General features: G+C 40.5%; 2 protein-coding genes across 2 annotated transcripts; both read left to right on the top strand.

Annotated features, from left to right (window-relative positions):
• Nucleotides 1-8,069: 8,069 nt before the first annotated feature.
• Nucleotides 8,070-12,625, top strand: LOC145445602 (3-hydroxy-3-methylglutaryl-coenzyme A reductase 2-like). The gene is made up of 6 exons (XM_080323797.1): nucleotides 8,070-8,472; nucleotides 8,815-10,194; nucleotides 10,260-10,494; nucleotides 10,552-10,658; nucleotides 10,721-10,906; nucleotides 11,844-12,625. The coding sequence occupies exons 2-6, from the start codon at nucleotides 8,939-8,941 to the stop codon at nucleotides 12,532-12,534; spliced, it is 2,475 nt and encodes an 824-aa protein (XP_080179923.1). The 5' UTR covers nucleotides 8,070-8,472; nucleotides 8,815-8,938; the 3' UTR covers nucleotides 12,535-12,625.
• Nucleotides 12,626-14,504: 1,879 nt separating this feature from the next.
• LOC145445629 (N-alpha-acetyltransferase 80-like) lies at nucleotides 14,505-17,557 on the top strand. Its single transcript, XM_080323831.1, has 4 exons — nucleotides 14,505-14,873; nucleotides 16,375-16,517; nucleotides 16,908-17,107; nucleotides 17,163-17,557. Exons 1-4 carry the CDS (start codon nucleotides 14,764-14,766, stop codon nucleotides 17,409-17,411), a joined length of 702 nt encoding a protein of 233 aa, XP_080179957.1. The 5' UTR covers nucleotides 14,505-14,763; the 3' UTR covers nucleotides 17,412-17,557.
• Nucleotides 17,558-17,613: the final 56 nt, after the last annotated feature.

Here is a 17,613-nt window from a genome sequence, read left to right as displayed (position 1 = left end):
GACATGCGTTGTCTCTATAGATCATACATAGGCCTCCTCGGAAAACTATAATATAGTAGGTCGGAGAAATATGTGATTTTTCGTAGGAACGACGTAAAACGTCAATGTCAGAAGATCTGCATCAATGTGGTTGATTGAATTTTTTGAGACCAGTCTGGCCAGTGGCCACAGTAGTCATCCGTTTTATGCAATTGCATGTATAGTGCATATATGTTGCATATATTGCGCACGTTCTACAGAGGCTCTCACTCATAGGTGCCCGAGAGTAATGAAACTTGAGAGTGCAAAACTATTGTGTGTCAAATTAAGACAGATTTTACTGAAAAAGTATATTTGAAGAGCTTCTTGGAGGTACAGAACTTCAATATACAATTGTATATTACATTTATATTGAAATGAACTCAAATATTTTTTGCTGACACACGTCAAGGGTAATCGTCAGCAACTATAGTAGAGAATTGAAAAGAAAATTGTATATCAACAATCGTATCACAAAATATGACGTCACCAGCATGAAATTTCGAATAAGAGAGCGCTCAATGTACTATTTTTAGATGGTACACGGACTTTTTTTGTTGACACAGCCTTGGCTGGTGTATTTTGATAAATGTCGACTCCAAGGCGCTCAAATGAAAGGCCTCTCCCGACGACGCGAAATCTGTCGTCTCGATAATTGTTCGCGCAAACGGGATTATCCAACAAATGCTTGCCAATGGCAGATTTTACGGCCTTTGATTGCAACTCATCAGCCTTGATGGGATGAGTCCAGGATAAGCTTTTCATGGAGTCGCGATGAGCGTGTTTCGGTAAATCTAGGGGCATGCTGATTTATGCGTTCTTGCGTCAAACGTCAAAGCGAGTGTCAGCCGAGAATCTTCGGGTTCATTTCAATATAAATATAGTATTCAAAAAGTGTATTGTTAGCAAATGTTCGTACAGTACAATAACGTGACACAAATCTACACAGAGCACACAACGCAAAATTAGTGATATCTTCTAAAATAGCTACTGTGGCATCGTGACGTCATTCTGTGATATAACACCGAAACTGAAAGAGGAATTACATTTCATTAATTCAAGTAGATATCGCACGCGGATCTTGCCTTCCTACGCTAAACTCTAATTACACGGGTCCACGAGGTCATGCATGGTTGCAAAGTCGTTTTGCAAACAGAAGTCAGTTCCGTTCAAAATAAAATTGAAACTTGCTAGCGCAGACTTGCAGTTGCGGTATTTTGCGGAAGCCGTGAGAACTATATCAGATTTCTTCATATCTCAAAATCCCTTCGACCAGTAACCAAGCGCTGGTGGCATCTGCGGTTTGCTATGTTCCGGGTGGGTAGGCTTCTCAGGACTGCGGTAACAATACGATTTGTCAACAAATGCCGAACACTTCGTGCTGTATATATACAATACAATTATTCATCAACTATGGACAGAATTGCACCTATGTATTCTACGCAATTCCGTGTATAGTATGGGCAGAGTTAATTATCAAAGTTACCAGAAACGATGCGTCACCAGTGTACGGCAGAAGTTTTCATTCCCTGTGCATTTGCTTTTATCGTGCATGGGCTCAGCCGCTGAACTACAGTGATTGGACAGGTAGGCCTACCCTGACCCTCTGTTCAGACCCGATCCTAATAGCATGACGGTGAAATTTTCGAGATGCGGTTTAGTAAGTTATCAAAGACGCAGATTATTAGCTGTTTGCAATCTCTTACAACGACATGAGAACAGAAGCTTCTCTGAACACTGAGCAGTGAGCACTGAGCAGTCTTCTATACTGCACGTAGGAAATTTAATATATTTCCGAAGAATAATATGTCAACACGTACGCTATCATAAAAACGCGAATATGGATCTATTATAAGCCTAGCTTGTTATTTAGTTTACGATTGCAGCATACTGGATTCAGAACTGCGAGATATCCGCATATCCGATAGAGAGGTTATCGCGTAACAACTTCGATCAGCCCTTTCTTGTTTACGCCGAAAGATGCTATGGGCATTGGGCACTGGCCAGTCACTAGACCGACAGTAGCTGTTTAACATCAACTGCAAGTGACACGATCAAAGTTGCTAAATGACAGGCACGTGTCCGGCTTTTTAGATAGCAATGACACAGATAAGTGATAAACATCAGTAGGAACGATGAGGGATGTTGACCTCGCATATAGCATAGCATGTACTATATGAATCCGTAGGAAAATAGCCAGCAAGCGATATGAATGCGCGGAAGTGGTAAAAGTATGTAGATAAACCGGAGGTGTACGCGTTCAAGATGTGGAGCAGAAACAGGATTATATAAATTCTTGAAAGTAGAAGACTGCATCTGGACTTTAAAATCTCTTCCAGCGTAGGATTTTAGTGAGATCTTTATATCAGAATGTATAACAATTAGGTATGGGTACGAAGATCCGAGTACTCGAATCTGAACCGAGAATTAATTCTAGTGACAGGGTCAAGTAATGACGGCCGATTTTTTGAGTAGGCTGCTGAAAAGATACGCTCATTGCCACAAGAGTTAATTTTGCTACCAGAATTATAGTTACAATACCATTACCACAATCGAAGGCTGTAAACCTCTATTGGTCGTATTGCAACACACAATAATTCATGTGTAGCGTCTAGGGGTCACCGGCGTGATGCCCGCGGGCGCCATGTCATCCGTAAAAAACATACAGATTATTCGTCCTTGGTAGCAGTAGCAAATATTCAAATGCCAGATTTGAAGGTCGAAGTGGGGAAGGGTGTCATGTGAACGGCAGCTGTACATGGGCCAGTCAACGCTATCGAACATGTGGACGTAGTTTTCGATCGCGGGGGGGGGGGTGCTAGTCTTCGCTCTCGCAGAGTAAGAAAGGGAATAGTAGTTAATATTCCGAAGCCTTCGTGGGAAGATTGGCGCTTCGGCGCTCAGTGAATGAGGCAACTGAACTGAACTCGGAGACGCCGACGCTTAGTCCCGGGGAAACCCTGTCCAGTGCTCAGAATGTCAAAGTGAAGAAATTCAACCAAGAATGGGTTAGCTGCGGAAGTAACTGTGGGAGTATAATCGCATTGATCAGTACTCAAGAAGTAGGGGAGATGTGGTACCGATGGATCACTGGGACCGAAAATACTTGAAAAATTCTCCATGATAATTCCATGATTACACTCCATGAATTTGTCGACAGTTACATGCTGCCAGAATCTTTCCCCACATGCAAAAAAAAATTCGCCCTGCGTGAGGTATGGGGTCTGTGACGAATGATTTACGTTTTAGGGGGTGCAAAGTAAATTTGGATCGACATTTGCATTTTTCTATATCACCTTTCTGACTAACAAACCCGCCATAATTTTTGATGTGAAGTATAGGGCTTGTATCAGGGTATATAATGGCAGGTATTTTTTGAATCAATACCATCCTCGAGTGAACTATTTTCAATTCAATTGCAATATTTATGGGGTGGGAGACCTATGGTACCATAGCCAAATCAAGCAAAATAGATGGACCAACTAATCACTTAACAACAGAAACTCGCCTACATATATATAGGCTGTAAATCAGGGGTCGCCAACTCAAAATGGGTCGCGGGCCACTTTTCAAAATTCCTAGAGGCCGCGGGCCGCATGAATTCAATATCGAGATTAACATAGACAACGCAGCTTAACAACTACGTATGATAACTCTACATAAGTACAATGCTGTGCTCTCTTACATCGGCGATGGGCATAGTCACCACAAAATGAATAATATTTTGTTAAACAAACACAAATACAACAAAAAAATCATGCTCATCAATTTCATTATATTTTGAACTATGAGCTGCGCACGATACCAAACACTCTTTAGCAACTAAAACAGGGGTGGGCAACCTTTTTGCTATTCACGGCCGCATTTCGATTACTCATGTAGCCCGCGGCTGCATTCCGGTGCATAATGGTGTTAAACAAACTGGGGCCAAATATCCACGTCAAACTCACCATGTCCAATTGTCCATTGCGGATACACTCCGGACAAATCTATTTACTCATATCGGCTTACTATGGGCACCGAGACCGCGAATATAGTCATGTTATGAAGAGCGACAGGGGTTCGCACTGTAGTCGCGCCAAGCGCGTATATTTTTTCATGTTTATGAGTGAATTTCATCATTTAATATTAGTATAGTTTCACATATTACTATCAAATATTTATCCTTTCTCGGCCCATGTGATCAGATTCACCGATTGAGTTTATGCCGGGGGTGTGTGCCAAAACTTGGAGAAGTTATTAATGCAGGGTTGCATCTTTGGGTAGGCCAATTCTTATTAGTCCCCTTTGTTGCATCCAGTTATTTCTTGACCTCCCATTAGAATTGTCGTTATAGTGGAAATATATTGGATTCGCCCAAACGCAGGCTACCAGAAAAAAATTTTAATTCGGTATGAGGAGAACACGATTAAAAATTGGTATTTCTTTATGGGTCGCATCATTTTTCTCCGCTGTTCGCATCTGTACTGTGGGACTCAGATTACAAAGGACACTGCTGTATTAAAATCCAAAATCAACTCGCGTTGAAGCGCGCGTAGCGCGAAGAAAATTTCAAGACTAATTCAAACCTCAAATTAATTAGCGAGTCAATTCGTAAATTCAATTTGCATAATATTGACAGCCACCAACACATCCTAATTAAATTGAGTGTCGACGGCCGCATAATTTTTCTTCTACTGCCGCAGATTGACCGCCCCAGGATTGAAGAATCGATATTGGGGTTAGTTATAGACACGGTACGACGGTAGCCTATTTGCTGGAAAACTATCTACCCGTAAAGAATGGTCTCTTGGAGAGTCCGAAATCTTTTATCAAGCCTCCGGGTCTTGGCAGTGGTGGGCCATTGCACGCCAAGGCAATATGCCCATTCATATGAGCAAATTATTCCTCCATATAATGATATTACCATGCCGAACCGAAGGAATAGTGATATTGGGCACAGTAGAATGGCTTACTTTGAACAACAACAACAATATGTTTAAACTGAAATCAATTTCGGCATTTCGAAATATTTTTCTGACCTTTCTTTCAAAATTTCCCCAAATCACGCCGCGGGCCGCAAAATATGACCTGGCGGGCCGCATGCGGCCCGCGGGCCGCGTGTTGGTGACCCCTGCTGTAAATCATAGTTACCTGTGGTGTTTTGTCGCTATTACGGGGTATTTGACAGTCAAAATGTCGATTTGCGGTTAATATGTATGTGGCAATAATTTTGTTAATTTGGGCGTAAATCAAAACATTATTTTATGCCAACATTTGAGTTGATATAATCTATTTTATTCTTGAAGGTCGTGACGAAACATTCGTCATTGGCTTGCTGTAGCTTAGCTTATGGTACACAACAAAACAAGTTAACAAATTTGAGTTTTTGAGCGTATGTCTCACAGGTCCCATGGTCGTGTGCCTTCGGACCCACCGGGTGGGGACCGATGACACGTTCAAGCAACAAATTTTAAACGTTTATAAATATTTTTTGAAAAGGCGGATATCCATGTTAATGTCCGCGATAGGTAGATCTTGTATCGAAGTGTTGAGATAGCAAAAGATCTGCTATTCTAGGCTGATGATTTGAGGGCCAGAGATCATTTTGCGATTTTTGATCCATCGGTACCACATCTCCCCTAGCTCTCTTGCCTCTTGGTTTAAAAATGTTTCATGACCCCAGGTCTAGTTAGTGGAGATGATATATATCTCTGATGTCGTGATCAACCTACAGCACTGAAACAAAGTTCAATGAAATTGGTATGGTCGAAAAAATACTCAATAATCTTTAATGTGATATGGAACCGGCATATTATTCTAAGAGGCCGGCAAATGAGCTATTGGCTAATGTGATTTTTGGGACAGCGTGTGCGCTTCATCTCTTTACCGAGCATTATACGCGGCGAAGTGGTTATTAGGCGGGAAACAGTTGAAAAGCGGGGGAGATAGCGTAGTGGTAACGATAATCGCCCACCAATCTGACGGACGCAATTCGATTCCCGTCGGAGGTTTATCTGGGCTCCTCTTACCCCGCCGTTGCCGTTCTTACGGCGACAAAAAAGCATAGGAAAAGACCCGTCGAATGAACGCACTCACAAGGAATGGAAAGAACTACTAGAAAAGGCGGCGGCTTCAAAAAGATCAACATCGAAAAGAACTGTGACATCGGGCACTCTAGGCCAAACTGGGACAACTAGAAAATTTTCAGCTTTTTCGAATTAGATTAGAATTAGAATTAGAGCTACACAATTTTTCCAAATTAGATTAGAATTAGAATTAGAGCTACACAGCTTTTTCCAAATTAGATTAGAATTAGAATTAGAGCTTCACGGCTTTTTACAAATTAGATTAAAATTAGAAATAGAATTAGAATTACTGAATTCGGAAAAACATGGAAATTGAATGAAATTGTGAATGAAAAATAAATACAGCAAAAAGTTCAGCTCATATCAAATCACAGGGGAGTCTCATAACCATGAGAATGATTGATGTCTGTATACCAAGCTTTGCTCGTTTTGCACTATACCAGTGGTCATCAACACGCGGCCCGCGAGGTCATATTTTGCAGCCAGTGATCTGATCTGTGAATTTGGAACAACGCGAACATTGCTCAATGCACATTACATCATTCATTATCATGGCGCAAATAGATTAGGCGATAATCGTCACAATTGTTCAATAAAACCAACAAACAAGCTACTCTGTTACCATGGCTATTTTTCGTCGCACAATAACTACTATTTCTGTACGGTGTAAGTATTGCGATGGCGGCTTGGCACTGAATCTACCTGTGCGAGAGGGATATTCTTGTTAACTCGCTGTTACCGCGGTCAACTATGCGTTTGAAGGAAAACAAAAAATTATATTAGAATTGAAATTACAGCATATGAACACTTCACAAATTAGATTAGAATTAGAATTCGAGCATGAAAACAATTCACAAATTAGATTAGAATTAGAATTAGAGCATAGAAACATTTTACAAATTTGATTAGTATTAGATTACTGGAATTTCGCTCTAATTTAGTGAAATTAGACAACTAGAATAATGTGGTTGTCCAAGTCTGCTCTAGGCCGAGGTGGATGTTAGAGTAAAGGATCGCTACTGATGCGTGTCGTTCGACATCCTTCTATCGGTTCATGACATCGCATTGTGTCTTATCGCATTGTACATTGTGTGCGACTTGTTCAGATGAAAAATATAACCCAGCGAAGCAGAATTCAAAACTTCGACGTCAATGAGCGATTAGATCACGGGCCTTGCAATTACCCGGAAAAAGACTGTCATGCGCGTGCGTGAGGACATGAATTAGCATACATCCCACTTCTCCGATAAATAGACCTATCATATTTTCAGAAACCAAAAATAAGACACTTTCTTTTTGGCGGCAAGTTTAGTAGGCTAGTCACAAGCGAGAAAATTACAATTACTGACATAAAAATAATAAAATGTAAACAGATCATTTGGATCTAGCAGTCATTTTTTTATGCAATACTTCTTAAAAAGGTTGGAAAAAACGGTTTCCACGACTAGATTGTGGCCTTGAATTATTTTTAGTCATCGCTGTCTAAAACATCTCGCCGAAAAGTCTCGTTGAAAGTACAAGCAAATGACGTCATGCGAAAAAAGAGAACAATTTCGACGTCCTCGGAAGACAATTTACTTTACTTGAGAACAGAGGACAATCCGACTAAAAGAGGACATATGGTACCCCTAGAAAAAGAATACTTGAGGAGATGAAAAGTATCAAGCGATAGATATTGCAATGCGCGTGTGCGTCCCGCGGTTTCACTGCGTTTATGAATGTGTGGTCCGCTAGGCAAAATTTAGTTCATTGCTATTGTTCTGCGTATATTATTCAGTATTACACTTTTTGATTTGTTCTTCAAAGTCGCGTGGCTGTATGGACAAAACAATAATTTTGATTGACCAGGGATATCTACATATCCCAGTTAATTGGCACTGGTATACAGGCCTATTATTGGGTGCGTGAGACCGCAGAGACCGTGTTTCTATAGCTCAGTGGAGAGACCGCAGTGGTATGATATTCACACACACCATTCCAGTCCGACAACCAGGAGTAGCCTGAATGAAATTTTCAATGGGTGGGGGATAATGCGGTAACGTCATAGACACATGGTGAAAAGAGAAAATGACGTCCAATCAATGCTGATTACTTGCGCCACTAAGCGTAACGATATTTTTTCATAGCATTGCTCTCGGTAAGTGTGACGTTGTTCGTACAAGCCATCCTGCCTCAATACCGGTCCCATTGCATCATTCGCATTGCATCAACCTACGTCATTACGTTACGCGTGTATAGTTATCAGGTGGTTCTCATCGAACTGGAACGGTCACTCTGGGTGTTGTTGTGCCAGATCTGATTTGGTACGACTCTGAATGATCTATTGGACCTTCCTAATTCGGGAGTACTCAAATACCGGTGGGCGGTGGGAAAGAGGATCACATTTGTAAGTAAACTCATAAAGGGCTGGGTACTGAGATGCAAGGTTTTCATGACGTTTTACTCGGAAATATAACTTACAACTTGATAATATCGGTATGGTATTGTAAAGGTACCAACCGGCAAGGCTAGTGTCTAGTGAAAGGGGCATTCGCCCCCTCCAAAAATTTTCTACTTGAAGACTGTGATGTCATACGTTTTCGCTATATCATAATATATCTGTTACGCATTTCTTGTAGACATTCTGCCTCCCTCCACAACTTTCATTCTGGGCTCAGTGGGCTGGCTACACCTATGGCCGTTTTTTTTTCAATGGCTTGTTTCTTAACTTGGATATCAAATTTTGCAGATGAACTGCCTTGTAAATATGAAGAATATGAATATCAGCTATTCAGATCGAATGGTTCTCTATTGCACACAAGCTGTATAAGGCTGTCTTATCATCATTAATCGTCAACATCATCAGATCACCAATGGACTACATTCAGCAGTCAAAGGGACATTACTTTCCTCTTATGGACGTGTTTGGAAAGTATGGCCGGTTCTGTGCTTATTATTCTCTTGAAATCATGGTCTGTTTTTTGACCATGTTTGTTGGAGCAGTATCGCTCAACTTACACAGCCCGTTTGAACTTTGCCAATGGTCCATAGAATGTCAAAATGTTGATGAAGACAAACTTCCAACTCGGACAAATAGCGATGCCGTGCTGCTATCATTACTACGATGCGTCACCATCATATACTTTTTCATAAAGCTTCGAAGAATTAACCAATTGGGCTCTGTTCATCTTGTCATGGGCGTTTGTATATGCATGACTTTTGGAAGTATCGTATTTGCGGCCACCCTGCTGCAGCTTATGCAAAAGAATTGGATTGTCGTCGGATCTGCTTTACCAATATTTCTGCTCTCGGTGGATATATCAAGGCTTGTCTCATTAATCCAGCATTGCTTGACAGCCCATTCTTACAACGCTGTCCAGGATCGAATCTCAGAGGCGATGAGAGTCATTGGACCGTCAATCACTTTTGATACGGTATTAGAGATATTTGTTATCATGATGAGTAGTGCAATGAAAGTTCGGCAACTTCAGGAAATATTCTGTTTTGCTTGTTTGTCCGTCCTGCTAAACTACATCGTCTTTACTACATTTGTACCAGCATGTCTTTCAATACTGCTAATGAACACAAGGAGAGGCTCCCGGAACTCAAAGCCAGTGTGGCACAATGAAACGTTTTCAAAAGCTCTGTATAATCACGGCGGACAGATCAGATTCAAGCTCAAGTTGATGATAGGATGTTTATTGCTGCTATTCAATTGCATACGACTCTTCTACGGAGAATCTCTGTATCATGGTGAAAACTTCCAAGAAGGGTTTGACATGATTTTTACAATGACTCCTCAACATTTTTTCACACTGATCATCACGATGCTGTTGCTTGGAAAGTTTTTTCTTCAAAATTCAAATATCGAGGTTGCACAGTCTGCACAAGTGACTGAATTTGTATCCTATGGAAACGCTAAGCAAACTGTTGATTACTCAGCTCATATAGATCCGGACCCAACGGAATGTGCCCCGAGAGACCTAGACACATGTGTTGCGCTTCTACAAGACAATTCAGATCTACTGACGGATCTTGAAATAATCAGTCTTGTGCAGGCAAAGAAAATTCAATCCCATAGACTGGAAGTGGATTTGCGGGACCCGAACCGCGGTGTGAGCATTAGAAGGTGGTTATCTTTCTGTTTGTATTTATAACAATCAATTTCTATGGAACTGACCCCATATTTTGCAGGAAACTTCTTCATCAAAAACTTGAATACAAAGAGCGACAGGATGCATTGGCGCAGATACCTTTTGCTCATTACAACTTCAGCAAAGCTACAGCGGCTTGTTGTGAAAACACTGTCGGGTACATTCCTGTGCCTGTTGGTGTTTGTGGTCCTTTACTTATGAATGGTGATCCGTATCATGTTCCGATGGCAACGACAGAAGGCACGTTATTAGCAAGTACCAACCGTGGGATGAAGGTAGAAAGTGTAATTATACATTTTGAACTTGCTAGTGAAGTTTTGTGTTTATACTAGGCGGTGTTGCTGTCTGGTGGCGTTGAATGCACCGTGTATCGGGATGGGATGACTAGAGCCCCAGTGGTTGAATTCCCAACTTCAAGAAAGGCTTGTGAAATGGCAGAGTAATTATTGACCACCCCTAACATCTGCCAATTCATTTGCAAACACTTTACTTTATTTCCAGATGGTTGAAAGACCCTTTTAAATTCGTACTGCTCAAGGATAAATTTGACGAAACCAGCCGCTTCGCACGTTTAGAATCGATTCATCCAATGGTCTGTGGAAGGAGTTTGTATATTCGTTTCAACGCCACGACGGGAGATGCGATGGGGATGAACATGGTGTCTAAAGGCGTAGAGCACACATTAAAGTATGCTGTGAAATTTGAGTGATAAGTGATATAGACTAAGTTTGTAAAAAAATTGTTTGGGCAATCTGTTCGCTCTTATATTCAATGTAGGATGGAAAATATAGTGTTTAAAAACAGCGTTCGGTTCAATAAAAATGTGCAAGATTCCCCCCTAATTCATAAGCGCTAAAGTGGCATCAGCAACTGAAGAACTTTGGTCTTGCGGCAATTCAGCCGACGTTGATTTTCTGTTCATTTTTCAACGTGTCTAATATCATAATAGCTCTAATCAATTAAGCAGTTGTAATATATCATGCTCAACTCTACGTGAAATTAATTATTTTTTTTCAATATACCATTTTACCTTTGTATGGTAGAATGAATTTCTCGTAAGAAGTATTGCTTTGTTGATGTAAACATGATCGCAGGCCTCAATCTGTGAGGGGAATTTTGGGGATTGATATTCTGTAAGACACCGATAGAATGAAAGAAGTATTGCTTTGTTGATGTAAACATGATCAGAGGCCCTAAGCTGTGTGGGGAATTTTGGGGATTGATATTCTGTAAGACACCGATAGAATGAAAGATCAACTATGCGTGAAAGCCGATGAGTCAACAAACTTTTTGAAATTAAAATTTTTTCTCAAGATTACGACCCTAGCATACGCCTCTATCCATTGCCGCATACCTTTGGGAATAATGAATTGGGTATGCTCGAGCCGAATCAGGATACTAAGAAAACTACATTTTGTGGAACAGCAGAATTAATGATGTCATTGACTCATTGTGCAGCAGTGTACGAAGCGCGCACCAGTACACTTGAATGTTTATCATGTCAATAAGCATCTTACAACAACAGGTAGTTTCAAGAGGGCTGAATTCTTTGCTAGAAGTTTTGGTAATCGAATTTCTCTCATTGCCGAAGTTCGGTGGCTTATCCCGCATTTTTCTTTTGCAGGTGGCTGCAAGAAAACATCCGGCCTGACATGAGGGTTATTAGTCTCAGCGGCAATGTGTGCACTGACAAAAAATCGTCGTCGATCAACTGGACGTTAGGCCGAGGAAAAAGCGTTGTTGCGGAAGCTAGAATTCCGAGTAACATTGTGAGAGATGTTTTGAAAACAGATGTGGACTCTCTCGTTCATCTGAACACCAGCAAGAACCTGATAGGGTCTGCGATGGCCGGTAGCATAGGCGGATTCAACGCACACGCAGCTAACGCCGTAACGGCTCTATATATAGCGACTGGTCAAGATCCTGCACAAAATGTGGAGGGAAGCAACTGCATCACTCTCCTTGAAAAACTTGACAGCACGCAAGGTGGTGATGGGTCACTCCTTATTACATGTACCATGCCGTGCATAGAAGTTGCTACATGTGGCGGTGGTACAGCGCTCAATGCGCAACGCGCTTGCCTTGACATGCTCGGGCTGGGAGGCGGTAGTAGCGGTGTGGAGAATGCGCTTTCGGGCCATAACGCGAGACAGTTTGCCAGCATCGTTTGCGGCACAGTTCTTTGTAGTGAACTTTCGCTACTGGCTGCTCTCAGCGCGGGGCATTTGGTGAGGAGTCACATGAGGCACAATAGACTGCCGTGCGAGCCTCGGACGCCGGACCAATCGGAGCACGGCGGCCTCGTCAATTTATGATTATGTAAATTTTATGTTGAAATCTACCGTTTGTATTGATATTTATATGGCGTGGTGTCCTGAATAACTTTTTTATCTTCTTGACATGCAACTGGCGTATTTTCGGTTTGAGAGGGAACTAAAGCCAATGTGAGGGAGTCGATTATTCTTGGTGCGGATAGGGATTGCAAAAAATGTACAAGAACGCAGTGGTTGACTTGAGCGTTGAAGGTCATGATGAATTTGCCGGAAATAATGTGGAATTATTCGGAAAGTGCCTGGTAAACATGATGCAGAAACTTCAAAGGCATAATTGGAGGTGGTCGGAGTACTCAACTCACCTTTGCTTCTCAAATAGAAGTAATGCTGTAAAATTCTACTCGAGTAGAAATAGCGATTTACAAGTAAAGAAGTGTGTATTCTAGGCCTAGTTCTGCTTAAAATACCTGGCGACTGTCAAGTAAAAGCAGTCTAAAATCATGACCACTTGAAGTAGTCCCGAGTAGGCAAAAATCTACTTGAAGTACTTCGTTACTCGCCGCGTCTGAGCAGGGTTGTAACGACTCTAGTCGCGATTTTTCGGTGACTCAACTTGACTCGAGTCATTTTCCTAAAAATGAAAATGGACTCGACTCGAGTCAATTTGTGTATTGACTCGACTTGTACTCGAGTCATTGCGCATGACTCGGTCCAAGTCATATGACTCGAGACTGGGTCTACCAAGACAGGCATTTCATTGTAATTTAGTAGAATAGTAAAGCTATCACACTATTATTATTTCGTCTATCAGCACTGGTACTTGAGAATGCTACCAGAAACTGTTAAAAGTGAGTAAAATTAGGGTATTATTAATCCGAAGCATTTGATATCAGCGAACAGAGTTGTAAAAAGTGTGTTTTACACGACATTAACTAGGAACTGAACTGTCAACAAAATGACTTGGACTCGATACTATACTCCTTGACTTGGACTCGGACTTGACTCGGTCGTGAATTGAAAATGACTCGAGTCAAAATTATAAAAGTGAGATTGACTTGTGACTTGGTTACAACCCTGCGTCTGAGCATGAATACTGGTTCTTAACCTTTTTCATATCGTTACCCCCAAGAGGAAAATGACGGGATGCAATTACCCCTCTTCAAAAAATGACAAATTACAGCTTGCACTCAATTAATTGTAAAACAGCACCAAGATGATGTCATAATGTACACTCGAATGCCTGTTAGAAATATGAAGTCAATGGGAAGGTTGATGCTGTTTTCCTGTTATCCAGCAGTGGTGAAATCTAGACAAAGGGGGGGGGGGGGGGGATAACAGACAGCATCTCGTGTAACTGCCAATCGAAAACTTTTTTCGTTTAGATAGATACATTGCAAAAAACCTACTTCACAGCAATAAGTTAAAGGAAATTCAATCAGAAAGTTCAATGCCGTTATGACAAAGATTGGTTATCTATTTTGAAGGCGAACCCAAAAAGATTCCAAAATCTTCTACTCGTTTCTTTGAAGGCATTTTGATGATTTGAGACTTACCGGTAATTTTACTGACGAAGCTAGACCACGACACTTTTTAATACTAACAAGTATATTTCTACGATATTGCTGCTGCATTATTGGTGCAAAGCTAAACGCCCATTGTTGTTTTTCAATTAGCCAGCATGCGCAAAAATATATGATCCGCACTACTGCAAAATAAATTGGATTTACCTAGCCCTATACTAAACTAAATTCATGCCATGTTATTCATAATCAAAATCACTGATGGTTACCATGATATCACAGCAGGCATGGTGTGTTAAGCGAAACGAAATATATACAAGCTCGCACAAATATGTTAGCCTATACAGTATACATTCATATTTATACGTTTGAAAATACTTCAGTGCAGCGTTATAAGTATATAAAAAACGTCAATATGAATTACCCCCCAAAAATTGTTAAATTACCCCTTTGGGGGTAATTACCCCCAGGTTAAGAACCACTGGCCTACACGAAAACATTATTTATATATGTGAGAACGAGCGCACAATATTATGTAAATAAAATGACGTAAACTCGACTATAGAACCACTGGTTAAAATATCGACAGCACCGATTTGCGATTTCGGATCGCAGCTATTGTGTTTGGCTTATGGTGCAGGCGGATTGGTGGTTCAAGTCCTATTGGGAGTTGGTGACACAAAGGCTGTTCGTTCGGCGGGTAGTATCGTCTCCGTGACTTATTGCTTTTACTGGAACATCCCATGAAATTATGACAGAGGAGTTCGTTGTTGTGCCATTGCACGATGATAAATTCAGTCAATTCGCAACTGAGTGCGCGGAGATGCTGTGCAAGGAATGGAAAAGAAGCGTCGGTATGAGGTAAGAGTGTGGCCAAGTGGCTGCAATATGCATATATAATTGTGTATATATATATCTATAGGTCTAGCTCTCTCTGCGTTCAGACGTAGAGCACCATCACCGAGGTGATGGAAGTATAGTGTATGTTTTAGTCATTTTTTCGAGTGAAGCGGCAGCGATGTAATCTGCCTCTATGATTTAAAATCAAATGTTATGCAGCAACATGTAGGCCTGTAAGTGCAAACACACCCTCTTGCGAAGTTAGATGTGATGTTGCATTTGTTGCATTTAATTTTCACAAAAGTTGCATTCATGGACAACTTATACGAAATTATTAGGGTATGCCGGTATGAGATACTTGAATCAATCCAAGGCAATGTAGCAAAACTCAATGTTGGCGACTTCAGCAAAATCAATAGCCTGAAAAAAATTGACCTAGTGAAAATATAGTTTTCGGCGGTCTAGATTGAATGTATGTAAAATCAGAAAGAACCTGACATTTAAACGACAGTGAAATAATCTAGTGATCTATTTACATAGTGCCAAATATTTCCAGTGAAAAGTTAGTTGCATAAAAAATCGAAAAAAGTTGCATGAAAAATCAAAAATAGTTGCATGAAAAAAAGTTGCAATATAAGATTTCTTCAAGCAGCTTAAAACACCATACTGCTTAACTTAATAAGTATTAAGGAAGCTGCTCGAAGTTGTAAAATAAGTTGCCAAGACTTTCCCTACTGATTGGGTAACTACTCTGCTTGAGTACTGTCAAACTTACTATATTAGTCTTCATCGTTATGTACCGGTATATACTATTTCAAATTTCGTCTTATAAGAATTCTTCAATGCTTTTTACTTCATCTATTAAATATTTAGCCATAGTCCATTAAGTGATTACATCATCATATTTATCATGCAATAGGCTATTTCTAATTCTGTTGATATAATTTCTAAACACTCTCCACTCCAGCTTTGTTTTTTGACAGTGATCTTGTCAACTACATCCAATGCCTTGGATGTTTTCAGTGGTCTAAAATTTAAATTTGCCGTACCTTTTCTTTGTTAGTTTTAACTTCATATTTTTTTTATTAACATGTTGCACAACTGCTGTAATTATATTTTATCTGTACGTCAATTCTTCTACCCTGTTATGTCATATGGTTTGCAGACTATCAACTGTTTCAATGAATACACTGCTGTGATACCGTACTCCACCGCTATGTTCGTGACGAGTAATTACACCTTTACAGGTCATATCGTCACCCCCAGTAAAATTTATGATCATTTTTGACTAAGATATAAATTGTCTATTGTTAAGGGACTGGTCTACTTCTTACGTTGACAATGTAAAGCAAAATATCTAAGAAGCCTCTGGTTTAGATGAATACATCTGCTATACTTTAGTGGTTGGAACTCATGCTGCTGGTCGAAAAGAGTGTTAAGAAAATTTGTGATGCCAAGTTCCATGCAAATTTACGTTGCATCATTTTTTTTTGGTTCTGATTAACTCAACTGTGATTTTTAGAGAACGGAAACTACAGCAATCTAATGATGATTTTCCGTATCATGTAATTATGCTGAGGTTTGTGGGGAAGGATGCTGAACTAATTGGACATGCAAGGATTACCAAAGTCATGAACAAACCTAGAGCCTTGTACTTTAGCTCAGGTAAGTTTGAATAATAATGACAATTCTGCTGACCTGTACGTTAATATCAAGATGATTTGTAGCTACAGTCACTCTGACCTTTCACCTTGCACCTCTATCTCTGCCCGAATTACAAGTGTTTAGGTCTAAGAATTGTGACCTTTGCTCGTCGCTAGTTAATGTCAACTTTAATTTCATGAGTGGATAATGTTGTAGGAACAATGGCGATTTTCGATAGGCCTAGGCTTTCACAGACTTTCCATCCCACGTTTTGTGTGCATTGTATGTCTGTATTTAGCACCAAACAGGTCAATCTACAACAAACGATGCTGCCACATATTTTCATCATCCAAGAGCCATCTAGTATTTAATAATGAGCGAGAAGCTACTGCCATATGTACATCTGTTTAGTTATTATAAAGGATCACAAAAGAGGTCAGGGATTGGGGCTGAAGCTTATGCTTCTTGCTGAGGAACATATGCGAGGTAAAGGCTTCCACACTTTCTACTTGCGGACGGATGTGATGAAATTTTACCACAAGTGTGGTTACCAAAAGTGTGACCCAATCCAAGAAGTTGCCAATTCCAAAATGGAGGGGAAAATATCGCAGGTCCATTTCTTTGTTTCCATTGTGTTTTTTTCATTTTACTGCAACACTTTTTCAGTTAAGTGATCTATATGGAAAAGCTTCAACTCCTTGCCAGACCCGGACCACTGCTAACCAAGATCATATCGAAAAAACGCCAGCTTCATATCCACAAGATGTTCCCATTGCGCCGCCTCCACCACCCATCCCAAAATCATCATGTGCCCCCTGTAAAACAGCCTCCCTATACAACGATGTGGACGATGACGAGTGTAGCGAATTTCAATGCAAGTTTTGGATGAAAAAGGTTGTACCACCCAACTCATAGCATGACGGCCTACAAGAGTAGGACGTAGGTTTCAACTTCTCGGTTTTCACGATACCTATTCGTGCTCTAATCGAAATAACAGCACTTGACAGAATCATTTTCATACATAATTTTAGAGCAAATACAACCACAAATCTTACAAATCAGTGGTGTGCAATTTGCGTCCGATGTATTTTTACTGGTCTCACAGCTTCAGAAATTA

Source organism: Botryllus schlosseri, chromosome 8 (assembly GCF_051294905.1).
Source record: "Botryllus schlosseri isolate E-star chromosome 8, Bs_hap1, whole genome shotgun sequence".
Taxonomy (NCBI): Eukaryota; Metazoa; Chordata; class Ascidiacea; order Stolidobranchia; family Styelidae; genus Botryllus; species Botryllus schlosseri.
This window is presented reverse-complemented; position numbering and strand designations above follow the sequence as displayed.

Excerpts from the sequence above, each read along its gene's own strand:
- LOC145445602 (XM_080323797.1), top strand. The coding sequence starts at position 8,939 with ATGGACTACATTCAGCAGTCAAAGGGACATTACTTTCCTCTTATGGAC. Across the intron at positions 10,659-10,720 it reads AAGGCTTGTGAAATGGCAGA|ATGGTTGAAAGACCCTTTTA; the intron begins GTAATTATTGAC and ends CTTTATTTCCAG. Across the intron at positions 10,907-11,843 it reads GGCGTAGAGCACACATTAAA|GTGGCTGCAAGAAAACATCC; the intron begins GTATGCTGTGAA and ends TTTCTTTTGCAG.
- LOC145445629 (XM_080323831.1), top strand. The coding sequence starts at position 14,764 with ATGACAGAGGAGTTCGTTGTTGTGCCATTGCACGATGATAAATTCAGT. Across the intron at positions 14,874-16,374 it reads AAAAGAAGCGTCGGTATGAG|AGAACGGAAACTACAGCAAT; the intron begins GTAAGAGTGTGG and ends TGTGATTTTTAG. Across the intron at positions 16,518-16,907 it reads AGCCTTGTACTTTAGCTCAG|TTATTATAAAGGATCACAAA; the intron begins GTAAGTTTGAAT and ends ACATCTGTTTAG.